This window comes from Podarcis raffonei, chromosome 9 (genome assembly GCF_027172205.1).
Source record: "Podarcis raffonei isolate rPodRaf1 chromosome 9, rPodRaf1.pri, whole genome shotgun sequence".
In the NCBI taxonomy this organism is placed as follows: domain Eukaryota; kingdom Metazoa; phylum Chordata; class Lepidosauria; order Squamata; family Lacertidae; genus Podarcis; species Podarcis raffonei.
Window position 1 is genome coordinate 79,990,976 of NC_070610.1, and position 18,930 is coordinate 80,009,905.

Sequence of the window (18,930 nt, forward strand, 5' to 3'; positions counted from 1 at the left end):
GTTGTGGTTTTGTGTTCTCTCTTGCTTGGACTACTGCAATGCGCTCTATGTGGGGCTGCCTTTGAAGGTGACCCAGAAACTACAATTAATCCAGAATGCGGCAGCTAGACTGGGGACTGGGAGTGGCCGCCGTGACCATGTAACATCGGTCCTGAGAGATCTTCACTGGCTCTCAGTACGTTTCTGAGCACAATTCAAAGTGTTGGTGCTGACCTTGAAAGCCCTAAACAGCCTCGGTCTAGTATACCTGAAGGAGCATCTCCACCTCCATCGTTCTGCCCGGACACTGAGGTCCAGCTCCGAGGGCCTTCTGGCGGTTCCCTCATTGTGAGAAGCCAAGTTACAGGGAACCAGGCAGAGGGCCTTCTCGGTGGTGGCGCCCGCCCTGTGGAACTCCCTCCCACCAGATGTCAAAGAGAAAAATAACTACCAAACTTTTAGAAGACATCTGAAGGCAGCCCTCTTTAGGGAAGCTTTTAATGTTTAATAGGTTATTGTATTTTAGTGTTTTGTTGGAAGCCGCCCAGAGTGGTTGGGGAAACCCAGCTAGATGGGCGGGGTACAAATTATTATTATTATTAGCCAATAATGAACCTGGCACTGATGGTGCCTGGTGGCGTTAGAGAGGCAGTAGTCAGAGGAGGAAAGGGTTCATCTTCATTCCCCTGGATCGTTATTGCCCGAGTGCTTCAGCTTGTTGTGTTTCCTCCCTGAGGACCCGCCACAAAGGCTGCCTCTGCTGATATTCGTTCTTCTCCCAGATCACCCTTCCTCAGCTGGGTGCTCTGCAGATGTTTCGGAGAGCGCCACGTTCCAGCATCCCTACCCATCACGGCTCCGCAGGCTTTGGCTGATGGAGCTGCAGCCCCAAACACCTGGAGGGCTCCACACTGAGGAAGACTGTTCCAGAACGCTCAGCGCGTCCTCCAGCGGCCTCCTTGGCTTCACTGGAAGCTGCCTTTTAATTGAGCAACACAGAACGTACTGCAATGCACTGTGTGATTAGTTCTCTGGTGGCCAGAAGGTGGCACTCTTGCTTTTCTTGGCTCTGCTGCCAGAAAATGAAGCCCAGAGTGGGAGGGGGCAGTAGAGGTGAGGAAAGGGGAGGCTGTGGGTATGCATTCCTATTATTATTATTATATTATTATTATTATTATTATTATTATTATTATTATTATTATTAATTTTATTAATTAACCTGCCCTTCACTCTAAGGTCCCAAGGTAGTTTACACCATTAAAACACAATATTCAAAACAGTTTCAATCCCAGGAAAAAGGGGAGTCCTAAAAATATGGCAAGTCTTCAAACGTGGGTGGCCACTTTAACTCCAAACTGCATTTGGGGGACCCTCTCCCTCTCCCTCTCTCCTTCCTTCCTTCCTTCCTTCCTTCCTTCCTTCCTTTTGTGCTGAAGACCCCGTGTCAAGGGGAGTGAGCAGAGAGAGCCTGTTTTCCTGGCAGAAAGGGACGTGTTCCTCTGGCCGGCCTGAGTTTCATGGGGAGGGACCTGGGCTCATGTCCTCCTGGATGAGCCGAGAATGAGATCCAGGACGGCCTCAGGCCAGGGCAAGGGCCAAGCTCTGGAGAGACCCCACTGAAGAGCCTGAGGCAGCTTTGGCACTAAGCCCCCCTGCAGACCCTGAGGCCAGAAGCCTTGCTTTCTGCAAGGGGCGCATGACGTGCTGCTGCTTGCAAAGGTGCAAAGGAACCCCTTTAAACCTGGGTGTTTTTCCTTTTTGCAGGAAATGCCTGGAGACAGTAAATCTCTGGGGGGCGATGGAAGGAGCTGGGCTCTGGTTGCAGAATAAGGCAGCAGGTTTGTGCATCCAGGCCACCCGAGACAGCCTGGAGGTTTTGCCAAGGCTCTGGCAGTGGCGCTTGTGCATGAGGAGGCTTTAGGATCTGAGCTTGGGGAGGGGAATCAAAAGCCATCTTCTCTGCTCCCCTGCCAACCCCCCTCCCTCAGTGAATCACCCCACCCAATTCAGGTGTGGGTGGGTAGAGGCAGCAGAGCCCGCTCCCTTGTGCCTTCTGCAAGGCAGCAGTGAGCTAGTTAAACCATGGAACTCCCTCCCACAGCATGCCAGGATGGCATCCGTCTGTCTCTAGAGACAATGGAGGAGGGGGCCCTTGGGGGGGGGTGAAGTTGGCAGGTTGCAGCACCTGCTGTGGCTGTACAGACCAATGCAGGAGAGACATGTGTTGTTGCAGCTGGGGCAGAGGAAGGCGTCCGGTTGTGCTGCTGCAGATGCAACATGGCATCTCTTCTCTCTGTGCTCCTCTCAACGGCCATTTCTCCTCTTCTCACTGCTCTGGATGCAAAACCCGCCTACCTGTTTTCAGGGACTGCGGTCGACCGCAAGGGATTTCCACACGGTGGGGTCGATGTTGCCAGCCACCATGTCTCGTTTGCAGACATAGGCTCCAACCCCTAGGGACCAAGCTCCCTTTGGCCCCCCCCCAAAATATTTGAGGGGGCTAGGCCATTCAAATGGTGAGCGTGCACCCTGCCATGTGGTTATGTGGGGCAGGACTTACCAGCCCCCCGTATTTTATTCAAGTTGGCGCCCGTTTGCAGACACCTTTGTGACACGGTGTTGGCTGGCCAATGGACCTGGTGGCTGAAGCCAGCTCCCTGTAGACCACACCCTTGGGGACCCTGCCATCTTCCATTCTGTGGACAAGGCCAAGCCAGCTTGGTTAGAACTGTGGAACTCCCTGCCACAAGAGGCAATGATGGCCGGCAGCTTGGCTGGCTTTAAAAGATTGGGCAAATTCATGGACGAGGACGAGAGGGCTATCAATGGCTAGTGGCCATGGCGGCTCTGCTCTGCCTCCATGGCCCGAGGCAGCGATGCTTCTGAATACCAGTTGCTGGAAATTTGAGGAGGGGAGAATTGCTCTTGTGCTTGTGTCCTATTTGAGGGTTTCTCATTTGGGCAACTGGTTGGCCATTGTGGGAACAGGAGGCTGGGTTACGTTTCCGAGCACAATTCAAAGTGTTGATGCTGAATTTTAAAGCCCTAAACAGCCTTGGTCCTGTATACATGAAGGAGCGTCTCCACCCTGGACACCGGGGTCCCTCTCCCAAAGGCCTTCTGGCAGTTCCCTCATTGCGAGAAGCCAAGTTACAGGGAACCAGGCAGAGGGCCTTCTCGGTGGTGGCACCCGCCCTGTGGAATGCCCCCCCATCAGATGTCAAAGAGATGAACTACCTGACGTTTAGAAGACATCTGAAGGCAGCCCTGTTTAGGGAAGTTTTTAATGACTGATGTTTTAATGTAGTTTGAATCTCTGTTGGAAGCTGCCCAGAGTGGCTGGGGCAACCCAGCCAGATGGGCGGGGTATAAATAATAAATCATCATATGGGCCATGGGCCTGATCCAGCAGGCTCTCCTCACCTTCTTACAAGCTGCAGCAAGCAAGACACTTGGGGAAGGCGCTGAGCTTGCACACCAGGCCCTGGCCCTCTCCTGCTCTTTGAGGCTGGAACTTGGAAGGCGAGGGATCCATTCCCAGAGGAGCGTCAGGGACCTGAGAGGACCCTCCGTGTCTTTCTCTAAAGCAGGCAGCTGCCTCTGCATGGCCTCCTCTGCCTGTTGAGCCCTGCCACTCAGCAGAGGTAGTGGGTGTCACTTGCCCCCACCTCTGACCTCAGGGAAGACGAGCTCCCCCGTGGCCCCTCCTCCATTGTGCCTGGTGACAACACAGCCGGCTTACGGCCACAGATCCCCCATCGTGGAGCAGGGATGACAGCTCTCCCTCCTCCACTGCTTCAAGGCCAGGGGTCTAATGCTCCTGCCACTCATCAGGCAGAAGAGAGGCCTCCCCCCCCCCACTGCAGGAACAGCTGGTGCTCTGCAGGTATGGCAGGTATGCAGAGGGCTTTCTGGTTGAGGAGGGCTTCACACCTGCGCCAGGGATTGAATGTCCAGGCCGAGGCCGCCTCAAAACACATTTGCCTTCCGCCGTGCCTGGAAGTGCCCTTGGATGACTGATAAAAGGCAGGTGACACTCTGTGCATGGGCTGGGAATCTGAGCAGAGCCGCTGAGGGGCAGGGACTGGCCTTCACCCCAGCCTGAGAGGAGGGAGGGCCCTGCAGGTGAGGCTTGCAGATGGAGCAGCAGGCCACAGGTGGTCCTGCCAGCAGGTGTGGTAAAATGAATCTCAGAGCATAAAGACAAACCTGAGGGATCAGGCCAAGGGGCCCCAAATCTTCCAGCCTCCTCACAGTGGCCACCCAGATGCTTCTTATGGGAAGCCTGTAAGCAAATCTGAGCACCAGAGGCCTCTCCCTTCGGGTGGTTTCCAGCAACTGGCGCTAAGCATAGCCATCCTGGCTAGTGGGCATCGACAGCCGTCTCCTCTGTGAATTTCTCTCACTTGCCTCTTTGAAAAACCATCTAGGTCAATGGCTGAAGGCATGGGGTGGGGTAGCAGTAGTAGTAGTAGTAGTAATAATAATAATAATAATAATAATAATAATAATAATAATAATAATATATTATTTATACCCCGCCCATCTGGCTGGGTTTCCCCAGCCACTCTGGGCGGCTTCCAACAAAATATTAAAATAAAATAGTCCGTCAAACATTAAAAGCTTCCCTAAACAGGGCTGCCTTCAGATGTCTTTTTAAAGAGAAGATGGCTGCTTATTTCCTTGACATCTACTGGGAGGGCATTCCACAGGGCGGGTGCCACCACCGAGAAGGCCCTCTGCCTGGTTCCCTGTAACTTGGCTTCTCGCAATGAGGGAACTGCCAGAAGGCCCTCGGAGCTGGACCTCCGTGTCCGGGCTGAATGATGGGGGTGGAGACGCTCCTTCAAGTATACTGGGCTGAGGCTGTTTAGGACTTTAAAGGTCAGCACCAACACTTTGAATTGTGCTCGGAAACGTACTGGGAGCCAAGTACCCTCCCAGAGGCACTTCCCTGGCCACTTTGGCCCAGGTGGGCACATCACACGCGCAACCCACAGGCAAAGAGCCACAGACCGACCAGGAGAGGAGCCACTTAGCTGTGTCATTTTTATTCCAGACATTTAGAAGTGTTACATAAAGTGTCACAGTCAATAAATCTATTGAGGAAGTTAAAAAGACACTGCACACTTCCAAGTGGATTGGCATTGACAGAGGTATCTGCGCTCAGACAGTCAGGTGATCGTAGTCGCTGGAAGACGAAGTGAGTTCAGAGAAGGACAAGGAGGAGCCTCTTCACCCTCAGCCTCCTCCGAGTTACAATTTGCAGTTTGAGAGAGCAATAAGGTGCATTCAAATCTAGGTGCCGAGGACCACCTAAGGCCTCCCAGAAGGAAGCCGGGTGCCGAGGCCCAGGGAGGCTCAGGCCCTGGGCGCAAGTGCTGCCCTGAACTCTGACCACAGCCCCTGCCTGGCCAGCCAAGCCTACTGGGGAGCTGCAGTCCGGAGCCCAGCCAGGCCCACGGTGCGCCCCTTCTGATGCAGGTGGGACCTGCCTGGCTGCTCCGTTTGATGGCTGGGCTCCTGCAAGAGCCGTGGTCCTCTCCTGCACATGAGCTGTCAGCACCCATGCGCCATGTTCCTGAGAACATTGTGGCCAGGAATGGGCAATGCAGGAAAAGGGCCACAGGCCAAGGGGTGGGGGTGTTTGAGATGCCCCCACTCCCAAGCCCTCTGGCATACGGCTTCATGATGAGCTCCAGGAAAAGAATTCAATGGGTGGGAAACAAAGGAAGAACTTGTCCCTCCCGCCACCCCCGATTCTGGATCCGTGGCTCCTGCGTAACCCTGAGATTAATGGCCCTTTGGGGGCAGTCAGAACTTACACAGGCATTCCGGGGCTGCCTCTCGGCTCCCCTTTACATGCAATCCCATGATAAATGGGTTTTTGTTTCCTTCAAATGAAAAGGTTACATTTTGGTTCCATGCCAAATGATACCTGAATGGGTCAAGGAAAGGGATTCCTCCAGGAAGGAGGCGAGAGCTGCTGCGTCCAAGGCCCCAGGTGCATTTTCACAAGGGGGTCCCCCCTCCGCCGCTGCCCAAATACACTTCCATAGCAGAAGGGGGCGCGCATGATGCTCAACACCATTCCTGCAGGCTGGCCTCCACCCCACCCTTGGGCTCCCCTGCAAGATGCCAGAAGTCAGCCCTGGGGAGCCTGGCCCGGGCCTCCCCCCAGGGCTGTGTGGACTGGCAAAGGTGGAGGGTGGAGCCCTGGGCAAAGGACTCCCCCAGAGGGGGCAGGCAGGCAGATATTCTGGCTGGGGAGAGGGCTGGCTTCTCCGCACACATCCTGCCCACACACAGCCTCTGGAGAGAACAGGCTGAAGGTCAACCTCCCCTCACCCAATGGTGGAGGGCCTTCGTGGGAGGGAGTGTGGGCAAGAGGGGAAGCCTCTCCCCACAGATCTCCTCCTGGACGTGGATAACAGAATCAAGGAGCAGTAGAGTTGTGGTGTGTTTGTCGCAGGGGCCATCCAGTCTCCCCCGAAGGAGAGTCCACCATCTTCCAAGGTGGGTCTGCTCCACTGCTGAACGGCTTTTACCGTCAGAAAGTTATTCCTACTGCTTAGTTGGACCCTCCTTTCATAGAAACATACGAGTTGCGGGGACCCCAAGGGTCCTCTAGTCCACCCCTGCAATGCAGGGATCTCGGCAAAAGCATCCCTAGCAGGTGGCCCCCCAACCTCTGCTTAAAGAGGCCGCCTCCTTCTGAGGGAGTCTGTCCCCCAGTCAAAGAGTTCTTGCCCTCAGAAAGTTCTTCAAGGTGTTTAGTCGGAATCCCCTTCCTTGCCATTTGGCAAATCTAACTCACTTAAGCTGGAATGGCAAAGGTTTTTGGGACACCCCAGGGACCCTCGCAGGCCTCTCCTCCTCCTCCTCCTCCTCCTTCACCCAACACCCAACCCTTTGCCGCCTCTTCCTGCTGCAATGCCGTCCTCATTATTTCTTAATTAACATACGCAAGAAATCAATTAGCTGCTCGGTTCTAATTAAAAGCTAAGAGGGATGATCATCTCATTATTACGGGCTGCGGAGGTGAGCAACCCACCCTGGCAGGGGCTCCTCCCCTCCCCCCTCTCCCCAATTATGGGAAATGATAAAACACCAAACGCCGCCGACGCCGTCCCAAGATCACAGGCTCCCCTTTGTACCTTTGGGGAGGCGGAAAAATTAATTAGCCTTTAGGCGGACGGCTGTGGGCTTTTGCTCAGGCTTCGCTCGGTGCCCCGGCTGCGGGAAGCGGAAGTTTGCTAGCTCTCCAAGAGAGAAGGGGGAGTGAAACAGCCCTTGCTCCCGGCCCATGAACGCAGGAAGGGGGCCAGATGAGGCAGGATCAGGGCCTCCTCTGGCCAAGGGGTCCAGCAGGGGAACGGGGGCTACTCGACAGCAGAAAACACTTGTCAGGAAGGGGTCCCTTCCCACGAGAGCTGTGGGATTCACAGGTGCCCCTTTCAAGAAGAGCCTGAGACATCACCATTCGGGCGGGTGGGTGGGAGACAGGAAGGGACCACATAGCTCAGCGGCAGAGCCCTGCCTGGCATGCAGAAGGCCCTCGGTTCAATCCCTCTGCCAGTCAGTGCAGAGCAGGCGACTCTGAGCTCAAGGGAACAACGGCCTCATTCAGTGGAAGGCAGATCCCTAGGGGAGTTCAAGGCCTCCCTCCTGACAGCCCTCCATGGAGGCAGGCTGGGAGGGCAGCGGGGGATTTGCCTAGGACAAAAACCTACGTATCTGTGATGCCTGCATTGCAGGGGGCTGGACTAGATGTCCCTTGGGGTCCCTTCCAACTCCACCCTTCTAGGATTTCCTGCATTTCAACCCTACATTGGAACCTGTTGAGATTTCAAAGCATATTAACATCTGGCTCAGGCCTTCCAAAATGGGTGCTCCTACCTCCTGGGGTGCAGTGCGATGCCTTGGGGGGGGGTTGCTAAGAGGTAAGGGGGGCAGAATGGGGGCAGAATGGAGGTGTGAATGATTATGAGGCTTCGAAAAGCTGGTATCACTGGATCAAGTTCATCTGCTTTGCTGAATTAATTAAACTAAGTACAGTAGTTTTAATTAGATTTTGAATAAATGTGCAGCTAATTGCAATTGTTTTGAATTTTACGGTGTTATGAAGGAGCCTAAGAGAGCCTGCAGGATCAGGCCAAAGGCCCACCTAGTCTAGCCTCCTGTTCTCACAGTGGCCAAACCCACAAGCAGGATTCTCAGCTGCCGCAGGCTCACTTCTAAAGTGCTCAGAGGTCTTCAGACCTGCAGACATCCACAGGAAAGGGTAGCCTACTCTTTGTAAAAGTGAGCTATTTTGAGGATCTGTGCGCCATCTTCTGCATGACTCACAACCCACACCCCTCTTTTGGTCACCTGAGACTGAGGCTCCCTGAAATGGCTGATATCTCTGACGAAAGGCGGCTGCTTCCCCAGCCTGCCCTGGAAGCCAAGCAATCTGACCCTCTTAATGCTTTTGGAACAAGGAATCCGAAAGAGACCCCCGGATTTGTTCCACTCCCAGACTAGCGCCCCGTAGTGCTCACCTGCAAGGCACATAGAGAGTGACAGGGTTGCAGAGTTGGAAGGGATCTTCAGGGCCACCTGGCCCCACCCCAAAGGGGGCTGTGGGTGCCCCTTCTTCCTTCCTCCTAGGAACCAGGCTTGGGGTTCAAACTTCAAGGAATCTAGGAAGAGCGAGGGAATGGGCTCCACATCAGCAGAGGAGGTCCCTGGCAGGGGTTGGGTGACCTGGGCCCCTCTCCAGCGGTGTGGGGGGGGGGAGCCCAGAGCCCAGAGTGTGTGCGCACCCACTGAACTCCCATCTCAGTGTCTGTTTGGATGTGTGCGCTGCCTCTTCCATGGTGCAAAATCTAATACAGTGGTACCTCAGGATGCGAACGGGATCTGTTCCGGAGCCCTGTTCGCATCCTGAATAGAACGTAAGACACGATGGCGCATCTGCGCATGCGCAGGTCGCATTTTGCCGCTTCCACGCATGTGTCTGCGCATGCGGCGAAACCCGGAAGTAACGTGCTCAGTTACTTCTGGGTTGCTGCGGAGTGCAACCCGAAAGCGCTCAACCTGAAGCACATTCAACCCAAGGTACGACTGTACAGTGGTACCTCGGGTTACAGACGCTTCAGATGACAGAATCCGCTAACCCAGAAATAGTACCTCGGGTTAAGAACAGCTTCAGGTTAAGAACGGACCTCCAGAATGAATTAAGTTCTTAACCCGAGGTGCCACTGTATATTCCTCTTCCTCTAATGCGGAGTCCTGAAGGAGAGAAGCAAGAGCATCAGTCCTTCCTTCCTTCCTTCCACTTCCTTGCACACAAACGCTTCCTCCCTGCTTCCCAACCCTTTCCAGGGGTCAAAACAGGCCCCACAGCTGAATGAAATGCACCAGGAGGGGCAGACCCCTCCACCGCTTGCGGCCTGATTTGGGCCAAACACTGCAGACTGGCACCCCTGTGCCTGGGGTCACAAGGTTCTCTCTGGTGGCTCAAATCTACGGAGCGCTGCCAATGGAAACCCTGGGCGTAGCTCCGCCACATTAGAATCATAGAATTGTAGAATTGGAAGGGACCTCAAGGCTCATCTAGTCCAACCCCCTGCAATGCAGGAATCTCAGAACCCCTGCTTAAAAACCTCCAAGGGAGTCTGCTCCACTGTCAAACAATGCTCACCCCCAGAAAGTTCTTCACGAGGGTTATTATTCCAGCTGAGTTTGTTTCCTTCTCCAGCAGAGAACCCCGTTTGAAGTTTGCCTCCTCCTCTGGGCTACCCAGTGATCCTCCTTGCTGCTACCTGCCTTCCCTCCTGCCTCTGGAAGAACATCTGCCCTGCCTTTCCCCCTGCCTCTCTCCCTTTATGGCACTGCACGGGGCATCTGGGGCTGAAGCAGCAGGAGAAGCAGGGAGGCCCCCAAGCACCTCCACCGCTGCCAAGTGGGGAAGAAGGCTGGGCGAGCTCATTGTGTAGGCAGAGCCCTCTACGATGGCAGCGCATTGGGCACCCAAGAGACCGGGAAGGGATTTGGCAGCCAGCCGGAAAGCTCCCCCCATTCCACGATGGAGAGTGTGCAATCTGCAAACAGTGCTTTTTGCTACCTCCTGCCAGAGGGTGAGAAGAGGCCACGATCCGTGGAGACCCACCACAGGAGCTTCCAACCAAGTGACGGCTGCAATTAGAGCAGGGCAAATTTAACTTGCGAGCTCGCCCACTGGAGAGAGAGAGATATATGTGGTGGAGTGTGGCGGCAGTCCTCAGGCCAGTGGGGACGGGTGGGTGGGGGACGTGGGTGCTGCACGTCGACTACGACCTTGGCCGCGTTATTGGTTTATAATCAAAGCGAGTGCTGCGGATCTAAGATTGATTCTGTGCACATCGACTGGTGCAAGAGTGACACTGAATCAAAAGAGTACGATTATCAAGACGCCCTACCTACCTAATTCTTCTAAGTCATGCGCCGGGGGCTGAGTGCTGTGCAGAACCGAACGGAGCTGGGGAGGCTGAGCTCCTCAGGCTGGGAGGCGAAAGTGCCGTGGAGAAGAGAGGCCAACGTTCGCACGGGAGCCGAGCGGAGCCACGGAAAGGGGCCACGACAGTCCCCTCCCTGAGGATTCAGGATGTTGGCTCTCGGCTCCTTCCCTCCCTCCCTGGCGCTCCTTCCTTTGTGCTGTTACTGTCGCTAATTTAAAACTTTAAATATTAATCTTTCCGACCGACGTGAGACGCCGGGTCTCTGAAAGTGTTAATTTACGCTCGGCTCTTGGCGGTGGGAAGATGCTACGAAGTTCTCCAGCTCTTTCCTTCTATTGTCTTAGTCATCCTCCCTTCCTCCTCCTCCTCCCCCCGCCGTAGTCTTCCTCGCTCTCCTTTCCACGCCTCTCCGTCTCCCAGGCCCGGCAGCTCCGCTTCCGCTTACAACCCTTTGTTGTAGACCAGGGTCTCGCTGGTGGTGGCCCGGGTGATTTCGGGCTCCAGGCGCGACGTCTCAATCTGCCAAAGGGGGAGGGAGAGAAAACACAGGTAGGTCAGGAGGAGCAGATCAGCACACAGGAACATGAAGAGAGGCTGCTGGATCAGGCCAAGGCCCTCCATCCAGCCCAGCATCCTGTTCTTGCAGTGGCCAACAAGAACGCAGAATCGTAGAGTTGTAAGGGCCCCCAAGAGTCATCCAGTCCAACCCCCTGCAAGGCAGAAATCTCAAGTGAAGCATCCATGACAGATAGCCACCCGACCTCTGCATTTAGCATCGCCAGTCCCATGGCACCCTCTCTCCTAGCAGAGACAAGGAAGGAGGGGAGCTGAATACAGTAGGGCTGCCCAGCAACTGTGAATCTGTTGCTGCTTCAACCTCCACCTCCTCCTTCTCAGCTGCCTGCCCTGTGTCTGCAGTGCTTTCTGCCTCTTCTTCCTCTCTCTCACTCTAGCCTGTTGCTTGTTCAGCACCCAACCATTCTGCCCTGCTTCCTCCTCTGGCCTGTCCTCCATGTCCCAGCACCACCACCCCGGCTCTGAGCCTTCCTCTTCTGAGGCTTCCCTCGCGGGTTCCCCGGCTGGAACCTCCCAGAATTCCTCCGAGAGGCCAGTCCAACATTTAAATAAGTAGATGGAGACAGGCATTCGAGAGGTGTGGAAGCCAGGATGTCAAGCAACCCTCAGCCCCTTGGCGAATTCAGGGCAAGCAAGGGAACAACAACTCTCGCTCCAAGGTTGGCGGAGGAGACCAGAAGTGGGCACATCAACCCTCAAGCGAGGAACACGAGAGGCAAGAACAACTTAGACATCATTGACTCTGCAGTGAAAAAGGCCCCACCAGTTGCAGGCAAACTATTTACCCAGCAACTGTCTAGGAGCAGATGGCCCATTTGAACCTCCCATCTGGGACTATCAGCAGGCTTTCCCCGAGACCCAGATTATAGCAGAGCCCCTTGCAAGACAGCAGCTCCTCAGCAAATAACACAAGGAGGCAGCTGCGCATGACTGGGCCTCCTCTGTCACCTCCCCGGATGCCAAAAGGACCCCTTCCCCTGGCCTGGCACCAAACGCCACTCTGCACACACCACTGTCTTGGTTTGGCTGAGTTCTGGGGGGTGATGTGAGAGGTTTGGAGAGTGGCCTTTGTCTCAGAGACCCTCCAAAAATGGAGCATCGGAAGGGCAAAACAGAGGAGGATGCTGAGTCGTAAGGCAAAGATGATCAAGTGTAGGTAAAACTGGCAGCATTCCAGTTTTTTAAAAAAAAGATCTCCAAAAACAAGGTGTGGAGGGATCTGTAGAACCTCTCAGCTGAGAGCAGGTTGATAAACCACGGATTAAATTACAAGAAGGTCAAAGCATCAGAGCAGATTAGCAATGAAGTATAAATCATCCAGTCAGATACAGTAGAATTCTTTGTTGGGAGGCGAAGAAAGAAAATTGGGAGAACCCTCCTCCTGTGCCTTGCATTGAAATATCTGGTTTTTAAAAAATATGTGCATCTCACTCTCCCCACTTTTAAATTTGTCCCCCCCGCCCTGGGCGGTGGACACGCCCAGGTTCTCCGTAGCCCCCTTTCCAGTCTGTCAACCTTCTTGACCAAGTGGTACCCAAACCGAGCCACAGGGTTCCAAGAATGTTCTTAATGCAGTGCATCTGCTAATTTGGCCCTTTGAGACCATGCCCACAGGTGTGGCAGCCAGGTGAAGAAGGGGCATCCCTTTCCTCCCCGTTTGGGTGGGAGGTGGTCTGCAAAAATACCCAGGAAAACAATGGCCCGTATTTGAACTTCTTGGAGAACAGTTCTCAAAAACTGCATCAATGCTGCCTCTACAGCAGGGCGAAGACATCGCAGGGGTCTCTTCCCCAACACACTCTAGTGCTCTCTCTCTTTCTCTCTCCTCCCCTCCCTCCCTCCCTCCTTCTCTCTCCATCTCTGCAAATTATTCTCTCTCTGTTTTCCAAGTGCTTCTCAAGGATCTATAAAAACGCCACACACCTCTTGTTATCTGGCGGAATCTCACCCTCCTGTCCTGCAGCACGTCACTCAAAAAACGATTCGCTTGCACTTTTATCTTGCGACCACACATTTTATGCAGCTTATAAGTTCAATTTAATACATCGGAAGTCCTGTATGTTGGCTCCGGCGCCGAGCCTGACACAATGCTAGGAACCTAACATGGGAAAACCTAAATGCTTTTGAAAATGTTTAACCTAGTTAGACAAATTAGCAAAAAATTGTGCAAAACAATTTAGGTATTTAAAATATTCAATGTTTTTAAAAACTGGAAAAACTGTTCTTAGCTTTCAGCTGCAGAAACCCAACAAAATATAACATCCAAGCAGTCTTAACATGAGGTGCAACATAACCCTTCAGCAAAGCTGTTAAACAGTTCCCGGTGCATCCTGGGAAATAGCACTTCATTTATTCAAATGCACATATGTCAGGTTTTTGCACCATATGTCATTCCAAGCTATTTACAGTAATAATTAAATCTTAATCAACGTTTAACCTCTGTAAAATGTTTGAAGGGATCTAATCACCCTTCAGTCTGCACTAATGAAGGAGAAATATATAAACATAAAAAGAAAATGATGCACACCAGAAAGAAGAGTAATTGCAAAATTGTATTTCTTTTAAATATAATCAGCAAGTTATGTAAAGGAAGCCAACGGGTATTTTAAGTGAAGACATCTTGGGTGTCAGAGGTGTGAGTAGCTAATTTTGTACTGCTATCCATAACAGATGTAGCATATTTTCTCTTAGAGCCATTATTAGCAACTTCACCATTTCATTTCTTACTGGAACACAAAGCAGAACATGGAAAGATCTTGAGAGGTACAAGGGAGGAAGGAGGAGGCAGCTCCAGACGCCGCCGTGATCCCCTCTGCTGTCAGCTGGAAGGTGCAGCTCCTTCTCAAGCTGCCAGGAAGAAGCTCAGAGGCCAAGTGGCTGGGCTGGGGCTTCTGTGACATCGCCCAGGGCCCGGTCCGGGGCAGAGACTGGCATCCTGGCTGCAAAGACCCATGGGCAGGAGGGTCCAGGGCCAAGGTGGCAGGCAGGGGCAGAGACCCAACTGGCTCACTTTGACCGGGATTCTCCACACTGACCGCCAGCGGCTCTCCAGGGTGGCCAGGGATGGTGGGAGTGCTTGTCCAAGGACTTCTGGACTCCTTAAGCCCCATCAGAAAGTGGGTTCATCTACCTGCCGGTGTCATCAGATGGGCACCATCTCCACAGGGGTTCAGCAGGGGCCTCTGGGGATGTGGAGGCAAGCAGGGCAGGCTGCGGGAGGAGGAGGAGGAGAAAGATGCTGTGTTTGGGGTGGCTGCTTTGCCGCGTGCACCCCACGCAAAGGTGGCCAGGGAGGCAGAGAGCGGGCGCTTTGTGCCTGGGCTTGATGCTCCACCTTTGGAGAAAGGCGCAGGTAGGCAGGCAGGTTCTCTGAAGGAGAAGGGACCAGGCTCCCTACCAGCAAGTGAAGGGGGGCAGCAATTCAACAGGGGTGGCTCTGGCTGCAGGGGCCCAAAGGAGAGAGCCAAGTTCAGGGGAAGTGGGGCGTGGGGAATCACCCACACTTGTGGTCCAGGAAGGGCCCGACTTGACAGCAGCCGGTCTAGACAAGCTGGCTTTGGGGTCTCTTTCAGCCTTGGCACTCTGTGATGTCTGGGGCTGCCGGAGTCCAGAAGCAACAGCGGGGAGGGAGACTCCACAAGGGGAGGCAGCAAAGCTTCTGAGCACCAGTTGCTGGAAACTGAGTTGCTCTTGTCCTTGAGTCCTGCTTCCGGGTTCCCCAGATGGGGCACTGTGAGAACAGGATGCTGGACGAGATGGACCATGCTCCTGTTTGCTCCCTCTCCTGCAACACCTGGCCTTCGGGTCACCATGGGAAAGGAGGCCAGTCGGAGAGGTCCCCCCCCCTCATCTGCCAGGCTCAGAGATCTTTAAAGGGCAATTACCTGCTCCAGAGGGGACGGGGCCCCCTCATTTCTTCCTGCCTCGGCTTTGATCATCTCCCCGTGTTTGACATTTCGAAGCAGTGAATTTTGGAGGGATGAATGACGTTCCTTAGGAGCTTTCAGCCTCTCCACTTTCCCTCCGCAGCACGGATGGCGGGAGCTTTCCCCGTCTCGGTTTGCACAGCTGAGCATGAAAGTCCCACAGGTGCAAGGTGTTAAAAGGAAGGCGCTGAAGGGCTTAGCGGAGAGCCTGCCCTGAGCCACACAGAGCCTCTCCAAAGGGCGCGGCGGGGGCTGTGTCAGCACAACAAAGGCCTCAGGAACCTGGACCAGATGCCTCCGCACATCAGCAAGGCCCAGCTGGGGCCGGGTTCACAGGACTTCTGCAAATCCCCAGAAGGGCGGTTTCACAGAACTGCAGAGTTGGAAGGGACTGTGAGGATCATCCAGTCCAAGCTGCTGCAGTGCAGGAATCTTTTTGCCCAACGTGGGGCTTGAACTCCCAGCCCTGAGATTAATAATAATAATAATTTATTATTTATACCCCACCCATCTGCTTGGGTTTCCCCAGCCACTCTGGGTGGCTCCCAACTGAATATTAAAAACACAATACAGTACAGCATTAAACATTAAAAACTTCCCTAAACAGGGAAGGATCCTGCCTTCAGATGTCTTTTAAAAGTAAGGTAGTTGCTTATTGCCTTGACATTTGATGGGACCTGTCCAGAGGACAGGATCACACTTCAAAACGACCTTGACAGATTAGAGAACTGGGCAAAAACAAACAAGATGAATTTTAACAGGGAGAAATGTAAAGTATTGCACTTGGGCAAAAAAAATGAGAGGCACAAATACAAGATGGGTGACACCTGGCTTGAGAGCAGTACATGTGAAAAGGATCTAGGAGTCTTGGTTGACCACAAACTTGACATGAGCCAACAGTGTGATGCGGCAGCTAAAAAAGCCAATGCAATTCTGGGCTGCATCAATAGGAGTATAGCATCTAGATCAAGGGAAGTAATAGTGCTACTGTATTCTGCTCTGGTCAGACCTCACCTGGAGTACTGTGTCCAGTTCTGGGCACCACAGTTCAAGAAGGACACTGACAAACTGGAACGTGTCCAGAGGAGGGCAACCAAAATGGTCAAAGGCCTGGAAACGATGCCTTATGAGGAACGGCTAAGGGAGCTGGGCATGTTTAGCCTGGAGAAGAGGAGGTTAAGGGGTGATATGATAGCCATGTTCAAATATATCAAAGGATGTCACATAGAGGAGGGAGAAAGGTTGTTTTCTGCTGCTCCAGAGAAGCGGACACGGAGCAATGGATCCAAACTACAAGAAAGAAGATTCCACCTAAACATTAGGAAGAACTTCCTGACAGTAAGAGCTGTTCGACAGTGGAATTTGCTGCCAAGGAGTGTGGTGGAGTCTCCTTCTTTGGAGGTCTTTAGGCAGAAGCTTGACAACCATATGTCAGGAGTGCTCTGATGGTGTTTCCTGCTTGGCAGGGGGTTGGACTCGATGGCCCTTGTGGTCTCTTCCAACTCTATGATTCTATGATTTGATGGGAGGGCATTCCACAGGGCAGGCGCCACCACAGAGAAGGCCCTCTGCCTGCTTCCCTGTAACCTCACTTCTCACAGGGAGGGAACCGCCAGAAGGCCCTCGGCGCTGGACCTCAGTGTCTCTTGACTTAGGAAGGGCTTGGGATTGCTCAAAGAACAGCTTGTGGAACCTCGTCCGTTGCGGATTTTCCGAGCAAAGGCATCTCTTGGTCCTGCTTTGGATAAGAATGTAGGGAAAGTAGGTGCCCAGGTAAAGCCTGGAAGCAGAACCGAGAGCAGGAGCAGAACTCTCCTCCCTTGGGATCCACAGCAACTGGTACCTTGACAGAGGAGGGAGAAAACTAGCCATCGCGACTAGTAGCCACTGATGGCCTGATCCGCCATGACTGCCTCATCCTCTTCTAAAGCCATCCAAGTTGGTGGCCACCCCTGTTTAACTCTGCGCTGCGTGAAGAAGGACTTTCTTCTGTCTGTCTTGAACATGGGTAGGCAAACTAAGGCCCGGGGATCGGATCCTGCCCAATCACCTTCTCAATCGCCCGCCGACAGTCCGGGAATCAGCGTGTTTTTACATGAGTAGAATGTGTGCTTTTCTTTAAAATGCATCTTGGGTTATTTGTGGGGCATAGGAATTCGTTCATATATTTTTTTCCAAAATATAGTCCGGCCCCCCATAAGGTCTGAGGGACAGTGGACCTGCCCCCTGCTGAAAAAGTTTGCTGACCCCGGTCTTGAACCTTTCAACATTCAGCCTCATTGAATGTCCACGAGTTCTAGTGCTATGAGAGAGGAAGAAAACCTTTTCTTTATCCACTTTTTCCAAACCACACATGATTTTTAATACACCTCTATCGTGCTTCTCCTTATCCACCTTTTCTCTAAACGAAAAAGGCCCAAATGCCACAACCTTTCCTCACATGGGAGCTTCTCCACTCCCTCAATCATTTCGGTTGCCCTTTTCCGGACCTTTTCCAGATCTACAATATCCTTTTTGCAGTGAGGTACCCAGAACCGTACACGAAGTCGCACCAAGCGTTTCTATCATGGCATTTGAGCGTTTCTGTTGAGTTCAGGTCCTGCTTATGGGTTTATCATTGCAGCATCTGTTGGTCACTGTGAGAACAGGCTAGATGGGCCCCTTTGGCCTCATCCAGCAGAGTTCTTCTTAGGTTCTCAAATGTTTCCCATCTCTGGGGCAGAGGATTCCAAGCTCATGGTATGGCAAGCACTGGACCAGAGACCCCTTCAAGGTCCTTTCCAAAGAGTTTCGCTCAAAGTATCAAAACACATAATAGTCAGAGGACAGGTAAGGATGGTCAAAAGGAATAAATATCTTCCCTTCTGCAGGATTTGGGAAGTGGAACGAATCACTCAAAATGAGCCAGTGCCCCAATGTGCCCACCATATTCTGGCCCAGAAAAAATAAACATTCAAAGGCTTGTCCAAGTACGAGACTGTGGTTACTTTACACACCTTAAGCCAGGCATGTTTACTGCAGCTCAGCGGACGGCTAAGAAGAGGACCAAGTAGATGTAACACTCATTTGCACGCTGCAGGCACAGACTGAATCAGGATGGCACTCCTAACCTCCCCTCAAAGGTAATCTACTTTGCCAGAGCACTGCTAACAAACCTTAGCCAAGCACAACTCCTTTCCCCTAAAGGCCTGGGGCATTCAAGGCTCCTGTGAAACAAGAATGGTTCTCGTCAGCCTCTCTCCACAAACCAGAGGCCCAGCTCCCAGGAAGTGATATCGGCTTGTGCTCCTTGCCATTCTTCCTATTTCCTTTCTCTTTTAAAAATACTGTATATATTTTTACTGACTTTCAAGATAAGAATTTCCCAGCTGCCATCAGAAATGCCATTCTCTTGGCCACCCAAGGCCCCCTCTCTGGCGTCCAGCAAAACGCAGGTATTCCCTCCATCCTTACGGAGGAATGTCAGTTTAACAGGGTGAATTACACAAGCGTAGCTGAAGCTTCCCTTGGAGACAAATGAATAACAGTGTTTTCAGAAAGTGCGGTTGTCTCCCAAAGTGTTGAAGGATGCAGGAGGTTGTGGAGGGGAAGAGAGAGTGGGGAGGAATAGCAACTTCCATCACTCACATTTTGCAGCATCAGCAGCACACACACATCCCGGTTGCTGTGGCAGCGAGTGCCACAACAGAAATAAGGGAAGTAGCCCCTACCCCACACACACCTGGACAGCTCTTGGGAGGGGGATGACGGAAGCCAAGGTGGAACTGCCTTTCTTAGTCCTCAACCCTCAGGGTTGAATAAAGAGATTCTCAGGTGAATGACTGCCCAATGCCATTTCAACAAATTGTTCTCCCTCCCCCCCTCTTAATAATAATAATAATAATAATAATAATAATAATAATAATAATAAATCCTGAATATTTGTCATCAGCATACATGGCCTTTTGCAGAGGAACACAGGACAA

At 52.8% G+C, this 18,930-nt stretch overlaps 1 protein-coding gene and 2 long non-coding RNA genes across 4 annotated transcripts in view; 1 reads left to right on the forward strand and 2 right to left on the reverse strand.

Moving 5' to 3' along the window:
* LOC128420616 (uncharacterized) overlaps positions 1-18,930 on the forward strand; it is a 393,346-nt gene that overhangs the window by 368,127 nt on the left and 6,289 nt on the right. The window lies entirely within an intron of this gene.
* Positions 5,015-6,155, reverse strand: LOC128420615 (uncharacterized). The gene is made up of 2 exons (XR_008332070.1): positions 5,471-6,155; positions 5,015-5,385 (listed from the first exon to the last, which is right to left on the reverse strand). It is a non-coding gene; the product is annotated as an uncharacterized LOC128420615 (long non-coding RNA).
* SFXN5 (sideroflexin 5) overlaps positions 10,153-18,930 on the reverse strand; it is an 89,872-nt gene continuing 81,094 nt past the window's right edge. For both annotated transcript variants that reach the window (XM_053402268.1, XM_053402267.1), the window contains one exon: positions 10,153-10,982. In XM_053402268.1, the coding sequence (XP_053258243.1) occupies positions 10,905-10,982 (78 nt within the window). In that variant the 3' untranslated portion in view covers positions 10,153-10,904. The remainder of the gene's footprint in view (positions 10,983-18,930) is intronic.